The sequence below is a fragment of the Alternaria incomplexa genome, assembly GCF_024043165.1.
Source record: "Alternaria incomplexa strain BMP 0042 chromosome Unknown scaffold_2, whole genome shotgun sequence".
In the NCBI taxonomy this organism is placed as follows: domain Eukaryota; kingdom Fungi; phylum Ascomycota; class Dothideomycetes; order Pleosporales; family Pleosporaceae; genus Alternaria; species Alternaria incomplexa.
In genome coordinates, this window is record NW_026249851.1 from 193,131 (window position 1) to 212,510 (window position 19,380).

Sequence of the window (19,380 nt, forward strand, 5' to 3'; positions counted from 1 at the left end):
GAGCAGGATATCTCTCACATGTCGCGATCCGCTAGCCATCTTGATACAAATAGTGGGAAGTGTTATAGATCTGCTCCATGCCTCTTCCCACCTACACCAAATCCTTCTGCACCCCTCCATCATATCTGCGTCAATCCATATCAACAACAAACATATACACCGCACCCCCAAACGCGACACCATGAAAAAAGTCGAAGCACCTCGCGCAAGGTAAGTGACTGACCACGCATCCTGAAAAATTTGAAACGATGCTCATACCATGCAGTGCCGTTGCCGCATCAGATACCGTCGTCATCGTCGTCGTAGTTGTGGACCAGGAAAAAGTTTATACTCTACACAGGCGGCTATTGATTCACCACTCTGGATTCTTCCGACGCGTTCTTACCGACGGAGTGAACATACTTCACCTTCGCGAGCTCTCCAACTTCGTTTTCGGAGAGTTCGACTTCGATTTCATCATCGATAACTTCGATGTATTCGTTGACTGGCTGTATGAAAGAAGCCTGCCTTCTTGCTTCGACACAACCGGCACGAAAGACACTGATGTAGATCCAATGCTCAGCGTTTACGTACTAGCGCACAAGCTGTCAGTCGGAAGCTTGAAGAACACATTGATGGATAGTCTGTTCGATTGGCTGTCAGATGGACGTTACCATCTCGGAAATGCCGAGTTCATGTTTGAGTATTTACCAGGAGGTGACCCTCTACTCCAGCTTGCTATAGACGCGTTCTGCTTCAATGACGGCGTGAAAGAGATGAGTAAAACCATCATCGAGTGGGTTGATTACCTGCCACAGGAGTTTCTGGTTGGTGTTATTCGAAGGATGCATCACTTCAGCACGCTACCGGAGGCCGATCGTAAGCTCAAACGCGAAGACTACAACATCGTTGAGTGTGTGTCATCTGAGGACAAAGACGGAGAGTGACCGGTCTCATACTGGGAGAACGGAAAGGAAGTGGAACAATGTTTGATCCAGGCAGTACGAGAATGGATGGCCGCTTCGGCAAAACAAGGACAGCACGATTAGTAAAAAGCATTGAATGAGTTGAGAAAAATGCAATCAGTTTCAAAACCCCCAGTTAAAGGCGTTGACAATGCGATGACTGAGTGGAACAAAGGTGTCGGTTGTGAGTCTGACGCAGCTTCGCAGCTGGCCCGTACTTACATAAGTGAGGCTCCGCTGCCTTGTTAGCGTCGCGCTACGAGCTTCCCCAGCGCCATTCGTCATTTCGTATGAGCAACATTACCTTCACCTCCGCCAGCTGCCTTTCAGCCTACACACCCTCCACCAGTCATTTACACGTCGTCGCATTCCGTGATTGATCTTATCGCAACAAAACGGAAATTCAACCGCCCAACGGTCGCAATCTAATTACCATTCACGCCCCCGGAACATTCACGTTAGCCCGGTAAGTCATGGACGGCCCGTTAAATGCTCTCATTTACTGACGTGTCTCCTAGACTTTCAACTACACCCAAATCATCATGTCCGACGCCGAGGTTATCGAACAGAAGCGCGAGGAGGATGAGCGCCTCGATACCGCCGAAGACCCCAACGAAGAGGTACGACACCATCCACCACAACGCGCGCGTTGGACTTGTCAAGGATAGCGGGCGGCTGTCGCGCACGCATTCACGTTCCAACATAGAAGAGCATGCTGACAGTGCAATGCAGGAAGAGATCTCAGCAATGAGGCGACGCGTACAAGAGATGGAGGAAGAAGCCCAGAAGCTACGCCAGATGCAGAGCGAGACGGACCTAGAACGCCACGAGATGCGCGAGAGCAAAGAAGACGTCGACGCGCGCAGTGTCTTTGTCGGTAACGTCGACTACGGCGCTTCCCCCGAAGAGATCCAGGCACACTTCCAGAGCATCGGAAGCATTAACCGTGTGACCATATTGCTCGACAAGTTCACAGGTCATCCTAAAGGGTCAGTACTAAGAGGAGGTTTTCCTTGAACGATTTGCGCATTTCCAAGTTTTTTATTTTGCTTTCATGCATCAACCAGTATGCGCGCGTACAGTCGCGTACATGTTGTTGGGGTTACAGTTGGGCGAAAGTATCTTTCGCTACCTGGCAAGAGTTTGGCAGAAAGATCGGAACGCTAATGAGCGTATGCAGGTATGCGTATGTGGAGTTCACAGAACCGCATCTGGTCAATGAGGCTTTGGTCCTTGACAACAGCCAGTTCCGCAGCCGGAATCTAAAGGTATGAGATACAGAACATGCACTATCGAATGCGCGAACGCAAGCTGACACACGTATAGGTCGTCCCCAAGCGAACGAACCTTCCCGGTATGACACGAGGCGGACGCGGCGGCCGAGGCGGACCTCGAGGCGGATACGGCGGACGCGGCTCACCATACGGCGGCCGTGGTGGCTACGGTGGCGGCTACGGCGGCGGCGGCGGCGCTCCACGAGGAGGCGGTTACCGTGGTGGATACCGTGGCGGAAGAGGCGGATCGGCATACCGCCCATACTAAGGGTGTAACACGACGACACCGGCACGCGCTATACCACCAGACCTAGGTCGCCGTTTCTGTATTGCTATATTGGGGTTCTCGAGGCAAGGGTGAAACAAAGGAAACAAAGGACACAAAATTGGATTGGGGAGTCGCGGTGACTATCTGTAAGATCCGAGGCTTGTACTATTAGGGATGATTGTTGGACATATGTCGTGAGGATGCGGCGAAAGGGCTGCTAGACTTCTTATCAACCGGGTTTTCTGAGGGACCGGATGGGTTTAATATATGTTTCTTTGCTTCGTTGCGTGCAGCCCTTCATCTCATGTGTTTGTTGCTTCGGCGGGATCCACGCATCATACTGAGTGTATTCACAACTATCATGGCTTCGTATAGCCGATCACATGAAATATCAAGTTGGAATACGACAAAGATGAATCAATCTTGTATATTACTCCATGCGCAAAATGCCAGGAGATAGAGAAGAAAGTCAGGTATCATAGCCACATGCGGCTTTCTCCCACCATCTAAGCACCCATACTATGCTTGGGAACCTCGCCCAAACGCCAGGATCCGTTTCTCATCAAAAGGACGTTTCCATACCAAGCGCGCCTCAACCAAGAAGTCAAGGCAAAGAAAGAAAGAAAATGCAAGAGCACATCCACCTCGTCTGAGCAGTATCCGCCGCAGCCGAGTGGAAGACAGCTGGATCACTGCATAACAGCTCACCAAGGCCTAACCACACCATCCCGTACCCAACCCACACAACGGCCCTCACGAACCCTTAGTCACATATAACCAAAAGGCATCCTCACCCCACGGTACACCACCTCTCCCCCAATCTCATCCCCGACAACATGTAGCCGTTCCCCCGGCGCTCTGACAACGTACTACGGCGCCGGATTCTCCTTGACAATCTGCTTGACCTTGCGCTCATACGCCGCCTTGTCCTTTTTGAACAGGTTGAACGCGTCGGCTTGTGCTGGGCTCTCTGGGTTCGGCTCGTCGAGCAGGGATTGGATGCCCAGCAGGATCTCTTTGATGTTGATAGCGGGCTTCCAGCCTTCTTCTTCGTTGAGGATGCTGAGGCAGACGGTGCCGGAGGGGTAGACGTTTGGGTGGAAGAGGGGGGGTACGAATTTGCCTGTGAGCGGTTTAGCTGCTGTTAGGCAGATGGGTTTGGGAGTTTGGCGGAGGAGGAATGGGTATGGGCTGAGAGATGTGTGGGGACGTACACTTCGGCGGCTTTGTTGGGTACTCATCTGGGAATGCGACTTCGAGCTTGAATAGACCGCCTTCCCATATCGTCTTTTCTTTTCCTGGTACGCCGCATTCCCACCGCTTCAGGTCCATCATGCCGTTGGAGCCGCGCATGGGCTTTGCGAAGAAGCCGAAGGGGTGGTCTCGTCGCCATGACTTTCTGGCTGCTGCGTTAGCGAAGATCATGTGCGCTGGGGAGTGGAAGCACGTACCTCTCTTCCGAGAGCCGGTTGACGCAAAGAGACATGGTGTCGGTGTAGGTACAAGGCTGGCCGTTGCGCCTCTAGCTTGTCCTCTGGATTTCGGTGCTGAGATACCGGCAGAGCGTGCGGTAAAGATAGCGAGAAAACTGCAAAGACGGCGTCTTATATATCGCGAACTTGAGCGTGTGGCGTCGCGCTTGTTAACGTGCTACGATTGCGGTAAAGGTGAGGAATGCAGACGGTAAGAGGACCAGGTGAAGTCGAGTTACGGTTGCACGTGACCTGAACAACAATTATCGGGCACCGCAGCGTTGGGATTCGGGGCTAGATCCCGTCGCGCGAAGGTGGAAGGTGCGATGCGCGATCTGCCCCGCGCTAGGGCTTGGCGCCGGTGCCTGCCCCGCTTATGTGATCCAATGCGTATGCGCGGGCCGAGGCTGACATGGCATGTGTCTGGTCTAGGTAGCTACGATCTTCTTTACCTGTTCCTGTCTCTGTTTCTTGGACCCTATAGAAGCTTTACCTGTAGCTCGAAGTGAGATCATACTACGATGGCGGACACAGCCGCAAAGAAGGAAGAGCAGCAGCCCGCCAAACCCACAACCACCACAACTGCCCCTCCCCCCGCCGAAGTAGCCTCCGACCCCGAAGAAGACGACCTCTCCGACCTCGACGATGTCCTGGACGAGTTCGCAAACACGAAGCTCGACGCCAAAGCCCCCACCGCTTCCTCAATAGAAGCAGCCTACCCCAAGTCCAGCGATGCGCCGTCGTCATCCGGGCCCGGCAGGCCAGCCTCTGACATCTCCCCCACGGAACTCATGATGGAAGACCAAGATGCGTTCCAGGCACAGCTGCAGAAGGAGATGGAACAGCTTCTTGGTCAGGGCGACTTCCAGAAACAGTTCGACGAGATTATGAAGGAGATGAGCGCGGAGATGGGGGGCGCGAATCCGTTGGAAGATCCTGCGCTTGGGCATGAACATGCGCATGCGCATGCAGGTGAGGGGGCGGGCGAGGCGAAGGAGAAGGCGACTGCTGCAAAGGCAGAGAAGACCTTCCAAGAGACTATCAAGAAGACTATGGAGCGCATGCAGTCTTCCTCCGATACCGCAACCTCCGCCGCTGCATCGTCCTCCCAAGACGATATCCTCGCGCAGATGCTCGCATCTATGGAATCGGGGGGTTTCGGTGGTGCGGGTGAGGGTGGCGACGAGGACTTCAGCAAAGTGCTCATGGGCATGATGGAGCAGCTTACCAACAAGGACATCCTATACGAGCCGATGAAGGAGCTAGATGATAAGTTCCCAGCGTGGATGGATAAGAACAAGGAAAAGTGTGAGAAGGACGACTTGAAGAGGTATGAGGAGCAGCAGACGCTGGTTAGGGAGATTGTGGGCAGGTTTGAGAGGAAAGGATACAGTGACGACAACGCGCAGGATAGGGAGTACATTGTTGAGAGGATGCAAAAGGTATGTGATTGCTATCTGATGCGTGATGCGACAGGTGCTAATATTAATGTAGATGCAAGCCGCTGGCTCTCCACCGCCTGATCTGGTAGGTGATATGAATGCTGCGCAGGAGGCGCTTCAGGATATGGATCAGGGCTGCCCGACTCAGTGATCTCCTTGTGCGATAACTCGTCTGCTTCATTCTTCCCAGATACCCAATGTACATATGATGCCTTCCCCCAAGCAATCTGTTATACTGAGATGCAGAATTCCCGTCTTACAACATGTGCAGAGCTGCTATGATCTCACCACGAAGTCAACATTCTTGGAGCGACCTCTGGACAAATCTCGAGTGTCTCCAATATCGAGCCATTCTCAGCAATCCATCATATCCATATCCATCGCGTCCCCTCCGAACGCGTCTAGCGCGCGTTGCGGTTGCTGCTGATCGTGCCCCGCTGTCGCACACTCCATGAAGATGGAATCATAGTCGTCGTCATCGCTACCATAGTGCTGTGACCGTGCATCCGATTCTTGCTCCATTGACGCGATCAATTGCTGTAGCTCGTACTCTTCCTGTGCGGCGACGTAGTCGGCTTCGGTCATCTCGGGATCCGATTGAGGCGCGTAAGTTGGGAGTACAGGTAGCGGCGCGTCGTCCATGGTCTCTTCATCGATATCGTCATTCTCCTGGGGCGCTTGACGCGCTTTCTCGGCTTCCCAGCGCTTCCGCTCAGATACGAAGTCTAGTTGTTGAATCTGCGTCATCAATTAGCATTGCTAGTCGCGTCTATATACGGTTGCATCGCGTACCTGTTCGCCTCGCGACTCCCACGTCTTGTCGTCCCGGTTGTTTTGCACGCGCTTGAAGAACATGTCCCTCCTGCGCTTCGTCGTGGCGTCGCGCGTCTGCATCACCGGATTGGCCTTGAACGCGCGTTGTGGCATCGCCGACTTCTCCTTAAGAGGTGACGACATGGTGAAGTCGAAGGTTCGTGGGGCTGCATTTGCGGAGCGCTCAGATAGTGGTGATGAGCGCGGTGGCGTGTATGCGGAGTAGTGCGGCATTTGGTGTGAGAAAAAGGATGTTGTGAGCATCATTGTGTGGTGACGTAGTTCAGTGGTGATGGTATGGATATAGATCGCGTGGTAGCGTGGGGTGGATTTCGAGATGTGGTGGGTTTTGTGTGGATGAAGTTGGGAGGGAAGGTAATGATGCGGGCGCGAAATGATGGGCAGTCGCGCTCGCGCGATGGTAGGTGCGTATCGATAAGTCACGTGTTTGTCTATGAGCGCAGAAAGGGTCATTCCCATCGTCTACTCTGTCTACCACAAGACGACTTCTGGATTTTTTGTCGCGTTACGATCGAACGCAAAAACATCCTAACAGTCGCAATGCGTGTTACAAGCATATTGAGACCCTCCAACGCCTGGAAGCTATCCGCAATGACATAGCTCCTACCGAACGAGAGCAGGTGGCTCTGCCTCGCGACTAGATCCGCCCTTTCGGCCTCTGCATCCTCCATCGCCTAGCTTCCAACCCGGATCGACACACAACGTGGCTTACATGTGGAGGCACTGGAGCTGGCGGCTACAACATCGCGAATCGGACGTACCTCGAGCTTGAAGCAGCCGCACCGCCTAGATGAGACTGTTCATATAGGACGAGCAGGAGATTTAGCTCACGTCCTGCTCCTGAGCTTCTGTCGACAGTGTGTTCAAGGTTTTGGTGATTTCGAAAAGAGGAGGCAGATAAGTTCGACCCACTCGCGTTGCCACTCACGTTCCGCATGAGTAGCGTCGACTTTCGAGAGGCTCAACTGCTCAGCAAAGCTGCTGGATAGATCAATACAAGACTGGTGTGCAGTCTTGTAACGTCATCATCAAGCTGCGTCCGACTGTTTATGATTCTGCTAATATATATGATGCGCAAAGAGAATCTCTCGAGTCAGTGCTCACAGTCCTACTTTTGGTGGTTCACATCCTCCCCTCAATCCCCCTTTTGGATCGTCTCTACAATGGCGGAGATATTTTTCACTAGTGCATTGTATCCGTATGGATTCCGATCGTTGAAGCAAATTTAAGACATAATCTTTGAAATTTTCGTACCCGTTTGGTAGGTTTTTTGCTGCGATGCTAGAATTTCTACGCCGCTCAGCCTTGTTGCGCTTTACATGATTGGCTGATCATACACCCAGCCTGAAGCCAGAGCAAATCAACACGAGTGCACGTTACATATGGCCAGTGTGGATTCTGTGGATTAATGACGCTTTTGATCCGAGTATCAGTCATGGTCAGTGACAACATGTCCAGCTAGATAATTGAGTGCATACTGAACATGCTTGCACATTGTGTCAATGAGCGGGTAGAAGGATGAGGCTGTGCGGAAAGGATGTTGTGAATCAGGCATATATCGACGCACACGTCATCGTCGCAAACCCTAGCCCCCCGCACAACGTCCCTTCCTTCTTGAATCTCGACAGTCAATTATCCGATACTACGGCATCCCTCAAACCCACTCGTCCTTCGTAGGTATGGAGGCACAAACGTACACAATTCGACCACAGAGCCCTAGTGATGTTTCGACAGCCAGTGGCTCTGTGCCCACTCAAGAACCGCCCAAGAATGGCGGGGCTAAATGCGCAAGTCCCACAAACGGACCTCCCACCAACAAGTGGGTCACTATACACCTTGTGTATTGCTCCGGCACTCATCAAGACCACGAAGGTCATCATTCATGCGCATACTTTCTTGATCTCCCAGCTGTACCTACTGGCGCAAACCCTACGACACCCCTCCGTGGCCAGGATCGCTTGCTGGATATCGGGAGCTATTTGGCTGGACGGGATGGTCTTGATTTTGTGGTTTACCTTGAGTACGACTGCGAAGTTCATGATGAACTTACCGGGGTAACCTCAACGCCCCTTCCGAAGCCTTGCATGCTTGAAAATGAGGGTATTGAGCTTGAAAATCGACCTGCAGAACCTATTTCCGAGCGACTGCACCTGTCAGCAAGTCTCGAGGAAGCTTTGCGCGCGTTATGCGACCAAGACACAAGCAAACACGAAGAGTGGGACTTCGCAGAGGATCTCACATACCCGTATACCAAGTTGTACAAGTGCAGAAGTCTCTTCACCGACCCAATGACACAATCATTGGAACCGGAACAACAGCTAGAACTCGAGAGACTGTTCCACTACCTGGCGGAGCGCCTGACCGTAGATTACAAGAGGCTAGCGGAAATGTCCGCTGCGGGAGTTATCAGTCAAAAGCATTGGCCACTGCTATTTCGATCAAATGACACGGTAATCACAATGCAAAATGACCAGTACGAGGCGTTTGCTGTCACATCTTGCCGCTTGATCAATCAAACTACGCTAAACATGGAGTGCTGGACCTGGGTATACAATGGAAAATTCTTTCGAAAGCACTTCACTGTTGCCAGCAAGTGGCCCACTAGCTCCAAGCAAGTCGCAATTACCCAGCTCTCGGCATATCCCGTTCGTTACGCCGCAGACGAGATCGAGTACAGACTGCGCGAACGTGGCCGTACCTTCTGGGGTTGCCGGCGACGAAAGTACGTGAACTACAGTGCGCAATCCAAAGGCCTGCGCCCGCAGCTCGTAAGAAACCTGTCGCAATTGGCTCGAGCTTTACTGACTCAATCAGACTAATCTACGGTACATGGTCGACATGGATACATACAGGTCGACTCAGAATATTGGTGATGACACGTTAGAAGATGGCGAGTTCCTGGATGATGTCCTTGAGAGCGACGAAATTCCACAAGGCTCACTTGCACTTTTGCTTCCGTCAACCATTATTGGATATGGTTTTCACAACAGGAAGTGGGGTAAGTTGATGAAACCACCCAGTCGTACAGCTAGTGACGAAAAGCATAGATACCCTCCTGGTTGATCACATTCGGGACATCGAATGGAACAGTGGAGTCTTCGAAAACCAGCTGGTTCTCACAGAAGCAAAGAAAGAGCTGATCAAAGCTCTTGTTACCGTCCACATCGATGATAGCCGTACCACTAAAGCAGACTTCATGGACGGGAAAGGCGAAGGGCTGGTTATTCTGTTACACGGAGGGCCAGGCACCGGTAAGACGCTGACCGCTGAGAGCATTGCAGAACTCGTCAAGCGTCCGCTCTTCAGATTATCATGCGGCGATCTCGGTACCGATGCTCAAAGTGTTGAGAAGAACTTGAAATCCGCCCTGGCCTTTGGAAGTCACTGGGACTGCATAGGTCTTCTGGACGAGGCTGAGGTATTTGTCGAAGAGAGAGCAAAGAACAGTCTCCAGCGCAACGCGCTAGTCTCCGTGTTTTTGCGCCTCTTGGAGACTTACGATGGCATTTTGATCTTGACAACAAATCGTGTCGGCGTCTTCGACGAAGCTTTGACATCCCGCATTCAGCTTGCGCTTCACTATCCACCGTTAGATAGGAACAGCCGTCGGAGGATCTGGAAAAACTTGGTCCAATCAATTTCGGAGACTGGTGAGAACATCAATAAGGAACACATTGACACGAAACTCAAAATCATCGCGCGGCATAAATTAAATGGCCGAGCAATCAGAAATACGCTGAATACAGCTCGCCAGTTGGCGCGGTACAAGAACGAAGCTTTGAGCCACGCGCATATAGATCAGGCGCTTGGAGTCGTTAACGAACTTCTCACATATATCGAAAGGACAAAGAACTATGACGAACTTCGGAATGCGTGGCGTCAAGGCTGGAGGAACGATGAAGACTTCATTAGGAAGGAAGTTAAGAAGAAATCGAAAAGGGCAGTTAGCGAGTGCTCGGACAGCTCGGACAGTTCGGACAGTTCGCACAGCGCGGATAGTTCGTCCTCTTCAGATACCTCCTAAGTATCCCTTCCCAGCACACTCTGTGGTTACAATTCTGCTTTGTTAGTTCTTCCGCTATAGTTTCCTGGTAGATCTGGTCATTCGGTACGATGTTGTGCGTTGGCAAAAATGAGAGCATGAGCAGTAAAGTGTATGTAGTCTCCATGTCCAGGTGGCCAGATCATCAACAAGCTGCTAGGAAATCTGTGACATATATTGTAAGACCCCGAACTCAGCCGTGATTCACAGTGCCGCTGATTCGAAGACCCCAATACAGATGTCTCCTGAAGTATTCAACCTCTGACAAAAGTTCTGCTGGGTAGCGAACGGAAGTTGCACCCCGCCGCCCCGCGGACGACTTTGCCAAGGCACTAACATCGAGACGCCGAAATAGCTTCGTCGTTTGATGTTGTCCTGCTCTTCGCCCAGCACTCCTCCATCATCAGCCTTACCTTCGCAGATTGATGTCCGAATGTCGACACATTGCGCACAAATGCGTATCTGTATCTATCAGCCGCTTACGTTACAAATAGCCACAGCTAGCACGCTGTAGATTCGCCAGATTCGCCACATCTGCGGCCGAGTGACATTAGCCCTCGTTAGAGGCCGATCTCGCCTGTCATTGGAGTGCACTTTGAGGGACCGAGATTGTAGGTGTAGATTGTCCATACACACTTCTAGATGCCCTAGGGCAAATCTAGATGCAATGGCAATGCGCAACACGCAGGTGGCCAGTGAGAAGGTACCAGAGTGCATTAGCGCACTCAGGTGCGAAAAGCTACGCTAGCTCCCTGCCGACCCGCAAGTCCTATGGCCGCCTGTGTTGAGTCGGCTCGTCTCGCGTGGCGATATGCAAACTTTCACTTCATACCTCACGATGTCTGATGTTTGTTGAATGCATGTATTTACTGTTTCTCTCTACTGTTGCAACGGCGAAGCATGGAGCCTGAGAAAGCTAGTGGACGCCTCCGACCTTTCGTGGTTTAGTCGCTGGTACTGCGCATCATGGGTCAACATTGGGACAGCCGCGAGGAGACCAAAACGGACCGCTATGGGATGAGGAGAGAGCGCGATGTGCTGCTCCTCTACGGCGCGGCGTTTCGCAATATTCCTCATGTCGACAATCTGGAAAACCATGTACCCCGCTTATCCCCAGATTCGACTCTGACAGCCTTGTGTCAACTTACAGCTATCCGGATGGGTGCCCAGCGGTCCATGATATCGCTCCTCGACGATGAACGGCAACACATACTTGCGGAGGCTACTTGTGACTTACCGCTGCGGCCAGAAGCACCAGGAGACGCCCCAAATAGCTGTTGGCTTGGGAACGTGAGCATCCCGCGGAGCTGGGGCATATGTGAAAAGGTCCTGGAATTGGACCGGAATGAGAACCCAGTTTTTATCATCAACGATCTTAAGAAGAACCAAGGGACATGTTTTCGAGACGATGTCCAAGGCAATTCCGATATGCGCTTCTACGCTAGCGTCGCGTTGATGTCTCCCAACGGCGCAACAGTCGGATCGCTATGCATCTTCGACAACAAGGTTCGAGACGGTCTTTCCAAAGAAGAACTTTCTTTGTTGAGGGACCTGGGTTTTACGGTCATGAGCTATCTGAACACATATACGATCAGAGATCAGTACAGGCGAGGAGAAAGGTTCACTCGAGGGCTTGTCTCCTTTGCAGAAGGCGCATCTGTTCTGTCTCCTTTCGAGGGAGACGTTCGGCACGATTCGACAGCAGTCGTTCAGACACCGTCAGATTACTCTTCCGCGGCGTCCAAAACGGACATGGATGGAGCGAAGGATACGCGAGATAAAGCCGAAGCGAAGCAGACTACTTCTGTTCAATCACCATCAACAATGGCCAAGACGAGCCGTGCCAGATCCAATAGACATCGGTCCATCGGTACACTTCGTAAGGACTATCTCTCCAAGCTTCGCACGGGACACGCACTGACTCGATGCAATAAATCTAGAGGACTCTATTCTACCCACGGACTCGAAGTCGATGTTCTCGCGTGCTGCAAATGTGTTGATGAGCTCAAGCGATCTGGACGGAGTGCTGATCCTAGATGCAAGCGTTGCGGCAAGCGGGGGACAGCGCCGCGGCAACAGCGCCTCAAGAAGCGATACTGATGCCCCCTCCGAGTCGTATCGATCTGGATCTTCAAGCGATGAGGCAAGCTCCAACAGTACCGAAGGTTATGCCCGCGGAACTTCTTCGTCAAGTTCCAAAATGTGTCAGCTACTTGGAGTAGCAACGCCGAGCGACAAGGAGTCGGAATACGGGACTTTGCTGGAGCCTGATCTTTCCCGCTTATTTCACGAATATCCACATGGCAAGATCTTTACCTTCAACGCTGAAGGCTGTTCCTTATCCTCGAGCGAGGAATCGATTTCGAGCCCCAAGGTTGCTGAACATCTGACACCTGCCCCGCCATCGAAACGCAAGACCAACGACCGACCGCAGCGGGGATCGGCTGCTATCCAGGCGATGTTTCCCAAAGCACGCAGTATCGCTTTTATTCCCTTTTGGGACTTTGAAAGGGCTAGATGGTTTGCCGGCTGTCTGTGCTGGAGTAATGATCCATACAGGCTACTGTCCGCATCTGTGGACATGGCATATTTCAAGATTTTCAGTCACTCGATCATGAGAGAGCTCTCACGACTAGATGCCGCGGCCTTGGATCAGGTGAGTAAGCGCTTAAGCTAACGATTTTGCAAGAGCTGAGAGATTATCACAGGCCAAATCGACATTCATCTCGTCCATTTCACATGAGTTACGTTCGCCCTTGCACGGAATACTTGGTACACTAGAGTTCATCAAAGACACGCCGTTGGACTCATTCCAGACCAGTATGATGAACTCTTTGCACGCTTGCGGTACGACGCTCCTTGATACCATCAACCACGTCATGGACTACGCCAAAATCAGCGAAGAAATGAAGATAGTTTCCTCGAAGAAACTGAAAAACGAGAATACAATACGGCTATCTTCCAAGCCAGTGAAGAGCCGGCGAAGAAAGATTTCCGCATTTGATTTTGGAATCGCAACCGAAGAGGTCGTAGAAGCAGTGTTCTCTGGGTCATCATACATTCCAGCCACCTCCAAGCTCATGGAAGCACCTATATCGCCTACAGATGAACACGCAGTCTCGTTTCCTCCGCGCAGAGCACGTTTTGTCGTTTTCGATTTGGCTTACGATGATGATTGGGTCTTTTCATTTCCAATTGGATCGTGGAGAAGAATCGTGATGAATTTGTTTGGCAACGCTGTCAAGTATACTGAAACGGGGTACATTCATGTTTCCTTGAGATCCAACAAGCTAGCTGAAAACGCCGATGCGCCTGCAGCGATCACACTCACCATTACGGACACTGGCTCGGGCATGAGTTCTAGTTTTCTCGCGAACCGCCTCTTCCAACCATTCTCCCAGGAAAACCCCCACGCGCCGGGTACAGGCCTGGGTATGAGTATTGTGCGTCAGATAATCGACACGAACGGCGGCAAGGTTGAAGTTAGCAGTGACCCGAAAACCGGCACTAAAATCATTGTCAAACTTGCCCTTAACAAACCAGAAATACCTGGTGCGATGACGACTGAACGAGCGCAGTTTTTGTCTTATCTACCAAGGTTAGAAGGTCGGAGGATATGCATTCTTCGCAAGAAGATAGAAAGACCAACCGAAGACACCACTGTCTCCAAAACGGACGAAGGTCTGTTACGCTTCACCAACGCACTGGTTTATACCTTGGAGACACATCTCAAGATGGAAGTGGTGAAGACGCACGAGTGGGAAGGTCACGACGCCGACATGGTCATCTGCCCGGAGTTGTCCTTTGACTACCTCGCCACGATCCGGAAAAGGAGGCCCAACGGTCAACGCGCCCCAGTAACCATCTTTGTGGGGATGGATGCACTCGAAGCAGCGACTTTGCGATCCGATGTCCGCGTTACCAATCGTGAGTCGGTAGTTGAGATCATCACGCAACCATGCGGACCTTACAAGCTCGCCTGGGTTCTCAACCGATGTCTGGATCGTTTTGAACATCCCGCCGAAAACCTACAACCTGCCGGAGTCTCTAGTCCACTGCCACAGCCTCGACAACAATCACACCCCTCTACACCAACCAAGTCGATGCAGAATTCCATGGAGTCTCTCAGCTTGACGTCACCTGAAGCAGTCGCTCCTTCTACTGCTGGATCCACAAGTGTGCAGCATTCGGTTACGTCGCCTCAGGAAGAGGATCCTGTGATATCGCACACCCTCATCGTCGACGACAATATGCTGAACCGACGACTGCTCGTCGCGTTCATGAAGAAACACGGCCTTCAATTCGAACAAGCGTCGAACGGACAAGAAGCCCTGCATAAGTACCAGGAAGGTGCGCGCAAATATGACGTTATATTGATGGATATGTCTATGCCGGTCATGGACGGTATGAGCGCTACACGTGCGATTCGCGAGTACGAGCGGAGTAACAATCTGCCACGGTGTTCCATCGTCGCACTTACTGGCTTAGCGTCTTCGAGTGCCAAGTTGGAAGCATGGAGTTCGGGGATTGATCACTTCATGACGAAGCCGGTTAACTTCAAGGCGCTTGGAGAGCTTCTCAGGAGCGATGAGGCGCAGAGAAACGCAAGAGCGGGCAATGAGGATCACACACGGGCAGATTGAAGGGCTTTCTGATGACGAGCCCAAGATTTGACCATAGCGCTATAGCTCAAAGGCAACAGGCGTTTCTGAGAAGATGACAACAAACTAGAAGTCTCTTTGGACGTTGGATCAACCGCCAGCATCCGCAGATCGCAAAGATCCAGTACATAGTGCAGAATGCACAAAGACACATAACCAGCCGCCTATCCTTCTTCCTCCACAGTCACAGTGAACTCCGGCTCCTCCAACCCATACAGCACCTTTCCATCCAAAACCCAATTGAACAAACAAGCTCCACATCCCGACAGCGCGCCAAAAGGGTTGATCTCCACCAACTGTACACCCCCATCTTCCTGCAGCGCAACATCATAACTAAACCCATACCTCAACAGCAACCCCATGATCTCCTCACTCAGCTCTTTCTCCGCATACGCCACAATATCCCCCAACACCTTCTCCGCCCCCACATCAACCAACTCAACAGTCCGCTGCAATTCAAACCCCCATGGCGCTTCGAACCCCATCGGCCACCTATACTGGCTAATCGCACTAACCTCAAACTGCGCCGCGAAGGCCTCTCGTCCCGTCTTCGCAGCAGGCGGCGGAACGAAAACGCGAAACTCCTTTGCTGGATCCATACCCTCATCCCACGGATTCAACACGAGTTTAATCTCCATCTCCCTCTTTTGCTTTTTCGCATCTTCAAACTCGCGCGTCAGACAGCCGTACGCGCGCATGCTGGAACATATCTTCGTGATGACGTCTTCGGCTGTCGAACTGGGTAGTTTTCCTCCCATAGGCGAGTCTTTAGGCGACATCTGATCAAGGCGGATGAACCATTGCCGCTTTCCGTCGAGGAGGGCAGCGAGTTTCTTGCCTGATTTGGTGCAGAGCAGTGTTTCGACGACGTCGTTGAGGAGGGAGGTAGAGATGCGCGATGTAGATACCCACGCGCTGTGGCAACGCAACAAATCCTCGTACAGGAAGCTGGGAAGGAGGATTTCGTGATATTCGGCCAGGTTTTGAGAGGTTGCGATGAGCGGGTGCCAGAGTGTGTAGCCGTAGGGTGTCCAGGGGGGTGTTTCGTGCGTGAAATGTGGGTTAGATGGGACGATGGGGACTATTTCTGAGACAAGGTGGTGGGCGGTGCTGAAGCGTTGGGAGTGCGAGGATGGGTTGGAGGAGTCGGTGTTGGCGGCTATGGCGGCGGTGTCGGTTAAGACGAGGGAGTAGGGGATTTTGCGGAGGTGCATTTTGGGGGTTTTTGTGGGATGGTTTCTGGGACGCGGAGTGTGATGTGGAGGGGGAATTGTAGATGATTTAAAGGAATTAGAGAGCCGTATAGACGAGTTTTATATGGCAGGTGTGCATTGCTGATGTTGGGCGTGAGTATTGCGTACCATGGTTACGATGGAGTCAGGACATCCACATTTGGAATGTGAAGGGCGTAACTACAATTTCTTCATGTTAAACTGTGCATTCTGCCCTTTTAAGTGATCAAAGAAGCTCAGTTCGGGCGCCTTTGTTCCTAGTCTAATCTCATCGCATAACCCACGACCTACCAGCCCTGGATGTCGTCTACTTAGCCTCCCACTTCGCACTTCGCACTTCCACCACCACTGACCCATCTAATCTTCCTTCATCCCCATCATCCCAAAATATTAATGGCGTATTTCTGTTCACGGTCAAAGTTCTCAGATCCCAAAGCAAAATGACATACCTCATTTCCGTACATCTACCCACGCCCGTTTGGACCGATCTGTTCAACCTTTTGTGTCATGTAACCACTCACTTACCCTTTCACCCACTCACCCGTATCTTAAAGATAGAAAACAATACACTTACCTGCTCTCCTCTCCCATCCAGCAACCCCCTCCCCCTCATCCAAACCTGCGCAAAACATCCGCAAAACATAAAAACATTGGTTACTCAACCCACACACATCTAACAAGCAACAAATTCCCCTCTCTGAAGGCTAGGTTGCAAGTCTCCTTGTGCGAGCAGTATACTTGTCTGTCCCCCAACCTAGAGGGCCCCCGCGCGGAGGGGGTGATTTACTTCGGCGCATGGGTAAATGATCAAATCGCTGGTACTGGTGCGAACATCCGGGAGATGATTAGGTAGTAGTGCATCTGCGTCCCGACGCGCAGAGAGGCGTGATAACAAAAATGAAATAACATGTGAGATGGTGTAGATGGGGGAAGGGGGTTGGGCGCGGGAGGTGGAGCTGTGAGATGCTTGGCTGGGTGACTGGGTGGTTTGTTAGCATGGTGGTGGGAGAGTAAAATGTTGGGACAGAGAGGGGGGAGTGGGTGAATGGGTTCTGAGTGGCTGACTGATCGGAAAGAGAGCGAGAGAGGTAAGATGGCAGAGGCTATATCTATAGAAGGACTGGGTTTGCTATCAGGCGGTTTGCATGATCAGTTCTGCGTGCCGGATCTAAACAATCGTTATTCCTGCTCAAACTTGAGAATTTACCCGCATGATCGATACAGCTTATTTCTAGTTGCCACCAAGAACATGCTGAGGTCACGCTCATGTACCCCACATTCACAGTCAACGCAAAACCTATACAGTAACAAGATCACATTTTCCTGCCTATCCTACTCTGGAGCCTCCACAGCCCATGGTACTATATCTCTCAATACGCCAGTCCCTTGAACGCTAATGCAGGAAACCAAGAAAAACATCAAACACCGTGATATCGTTTGATCGAGCACAGAGAAGTACGTAGCTTGCGCCCGAGCAATGTCGATCTGTACAGACCCAAGTACGCACGCATCGTTCTTATAGACCTCGGAATCGAGGACCCCGCTTGGACGGCGGGAGACTCGCAGCCAACAAAGCTTCGATGCCCTTCGCTTTCGCCGCCTCTCTCGTCTCTTTCGTCACCACTTCTTCAAGCACGCGTTGTTAGCAAAAGTGCCAACAAGTCAAACAAGAAAGAAAAAAGGGAATCCCCGAGTTACTCAGGGATTACCTCTTCTTACTTCCAGGCCTGGGCTTGCACTCATCTCCCAGAATGGGGTGAAGTTTGATCTTGATGGGGTAGTTTTGGGTATTTCCACCGTAGCCCTTGCTCCAGTCGTAGCTGACGGCGTAGGCGAAAATGTTTCCGTCCTTGCTGAAGCCCGTCGCGACGATGCTGCCGCCGACTTCGGGGTAGCCCTTAAGACGGTGCTTGGCGTCCTTGTCCCAGAAGTGGAAGGTACCGTCGGAGCCGGCGGTGGAGAAGGTGCCGTGTTGCGGGTGGAAGGAGATGGCGTTTACGGAGTGGACTTTTGCGATGTCGCGGTTGGCGGGGTCTTGCTGGCGGTGGCACTTGAAGGAGAAGTTGAGACTAGGTATGAGTTAGATGGTGTGGTGGGATGTGTAGACGTGGAAATGCTTACCTGGTGTCCTTGTCTTCGACGTATTGAATAGCGCATCGTCCTTCGATGGAGCCAACGGCGAAGCCGGTCGCATCTGTGAAGCAGCTCACGACCCTTGTCTGCCACTTGAGAGGACTGGTGATGGTCTTGTAGATGGTTGTGGGGTTCGAGAGGTTGACCATGTGGATGTGGCGCTCGGCGGTTGCGATGACGAGCAATTGATCCTTGATATCCATGCTGTAGACGCGCTCCTGGCACGTCAGAGTACCGACGGGTTCGGCACCCTGGAGGTCCCAGAACTTGACGGTCTTGTCCCAGGAACCAGTCGCGACATAGTCCTTGCCGCCGGTCTGGAACCAGCGGACGCACTTGATGCCGTTCTCGTGGGCCTTGGCTTGTTGTGCAGGGACGGTGCCGCTGGCGGGGGCAGTGCGGAAGTCGACAATGTTGAGCATGCCTGTTGAGTCGCCGGCTGCTATACGAGTACCGTCCTGATTATGTTAGTATTCGGACATGGCTGCCAAACATGTTGCTAAACGTACCTTCGACCATCCGAGACCCAGAACATGACCCTGGCATTCGAATATCCACTTTCCTTGCGCGCCATTGCCGTTGACCTCGTAGATGTAGACCTTCTTGTCCCAGCTGCCCACGGCGAGGAAGTCGTTCGTCGGCGAGAATTGGAGGTCGGATATGCTGTCGCTGGGCACTTGGCCGGCCGGGACTTCGACGTCTTTGCTGGTGTCGCCGGTGGTGGAGCTAGCAGATGCGGCCGGTGCGGCCTGACCGAATAGAGCCATCTCTTGTGATTACGTCCCTGTATCTGGACGCGTTCGAAGTGCGGGTGTTGGTTGTTGCGAAGCTTTGCGCGAGGTTGCGGTGTTGATCCCAAGCTCAGACGAGAAAGTAATTCGTACGCGCTCGTCTGGAAGTTTCCAGTCACGTGGAGGTATTTCGAGACTGGCAGCAGTGAATAGGGTTGCTACGCGCGCAGCAGACCAGATGACTTTATGTTCTTCACCGACGACGCGCTCAGCAAAGAAACAGGCGCACCAAAGCTCTCCAGGCACCCTTGCAGGCGCCAGTCCGCTTCTGCCTAGCGCGCCTAGCT

At 52.2% G+C, this 19,380-nt stretch overlaps 9 protein-coding genes across 9 annotated transcripts; 5 read left to right on the forward strand and 4 right to left on the reverse strand.

The window, feature by feature from the left end:
- Positions 1 to 181: 181 nt before the first annotated feature.
- Positions 182 to 926, forward strand: J4E90_001530 (uncharacterized protein; the record flags this gene model as incomplete). The annotated part of the gene is made up of 2 exons (XM_051431117.1): positions 182 to 210; positions 266 to 926. The coding sequence occupies 2 exons, from the start codon at positions 182 to 184 to the stop codon at positions 924 to 926; spliced, it is 690 nt and encodes a 229-aa protein (XP_051294251.1).
- Positions 927 to 1,486: 560 nt separating this feature from the next.
- On the forward strand, positions 1,487 to 2,486 carry PAB2 (poly(A) binding protein Pab2; the record flags this gene model as incomplete). Its single annotated transcript, XM_051431118.1, has 4 exons — positions 1,487 to 1,564; positions 1,677 to 1,933; positions 2,125 to 2,212; positions 2,271 to 2,486. 4 exons carry the CDS (start codon positions 1,487 to 1,489, stop codon positions 2,484 to 2,486), a joined length of 639 nt encoding a protein of 212 aa, XP_051294252.1.
- An 869-nt stretch (positions 2,487 to 3,355) lies between these two features.
- On the reverse strand, positions 3,356 to 3,972 carry HUS5 (SUMO conjugating enzyme Hus5; the record flags this gene model as incomplete). Its single annotated transcript, XM_051431119.1, has 3 exons — positions 3,356 to 3,609; positions 3,701 to 3,885; positions 3,938 to 3,972. The coding sequence occupies 3 exons, from the start codon at positions 3,970 to 3,972 to the stop codon at positions 3,356 to 3,358; spliced, it is 474 nt and encodes a 157-aa protein (XP_051294253.1).
- Positions 3,973 to 4,479: 507 nt separating this feature from the next.
- On the forward strand, positions 4,480 to 5,551 carry J4E90_001533 (uncharacterized protein; the record flags this gene model as incomplete). The annotated part of the gene is made up of 2 exons (XM_051431120.1): positions 4,480 to 5,400; positions 5,453 to 5,551. The coding sequence occupies 2 exons, from the start codon at positions 4,480 to 4,482 to the stop codon at positions 5,549 to 5,551; spliced, it is 1,020 nt and encodes a 339-aa protein (XP_051294254.1).
- Positions 5,552 to 5,754: 203 nt separating this feature from the next.
- On the reverse strand, positions 5,755 to 6,480 carry J4E90_001534 (uncharacterized protein; the record flags this gene model as incomplete). The annotated part of the gene is made up of 2 exons (XM_051431121.1): positions 5,755 to 6,138; positions 6,193 to 6,480. 2 exons carry the CDS (start codon positions 6,478 to 6,480, stop codon positions 5,755 to 5,757), a joined length of 672 nt encoding a protein of 223 aa, XP_051294255.1.
- A 2,583-nt stretch (positions 6,481 to 9,063) lies between these two features.
- On the forward strand, positions 9,064 to 10,258 carry J4E90_001535 (uncharacterized protein; the record flags this gene model as incomplete). Its single annotated transcript, XM_051431122.1, has 2 exons — positions 9,064 to 9,232; positions 9,282 to 10,258. 2 exons carry the CDS (start codon positions 9,064 to 9,066, stop codon positions 10,256 to 10,258), a joined length of 1,146 nt encoding a protein of 381 aa, XP_051294256.1.
- A 2,757-nt stretch (positions 10,259 to 13,015) lies between these two features.
- On the forward strand, positions 13,016 to 14,919 carry J4E90_001536 (uncharacterized protein; the record flags this gene model as incomplete). Its single annotated transcript, XM_051431123.1, has 2 exons — positions 13,016 to 13,024; positions 13,093 to 14,919. The coding sequence occupies 2 exons, from the start codon at positions 13,016 to 13,018 to the stop codon at positions 14,917 to 14,919; spliced, it is 1,836 nt and encodes a 611-aa protein (XP_051294257.1).
- Positions 14,920 to 15,101: 182 nt separating this feature from the next.
- Positions 15,102 to 16,151, reverse strand: J4E90_001537 (uncharacterized protein; the record flags this gene model as incomplete). Its single annotated transcript, XM_051431124.1, has 1 exon — positions 15,102 to 16,151. The coding sequence occupies one exon, from the start codon at positions 16,149 to 16,151 to the stop codon at positions 15,102 to 15,104; it is 1,050 nt and encodes a 349-aa protein (XP_051294258.1).
- Positions 16,152 to 17,874: 1,723 nt separating this feature from the next.
- On the reverse strand, positions 17,875 to 19,069 carry GLE2 (RNA export factor gle2; the record flags this gene model as incomplete). Its single annotated transcript, XM_051431125.1, has 3 exons — positions 17,875 to 18,238; positions 18,291 to 18,760; positions 18,812 to 19,069. The coding sequence occupies 3 exons, from the start codon at positions 19,067 to 19,069 to the stop codon at positions 17,875 to 17,877; spliced, it is 1,092 nt and encodes a 363-aa protein (XP_051294259.1).
- Positions 19,070 to 19,380: the final 311 nt, after the last annotated feature.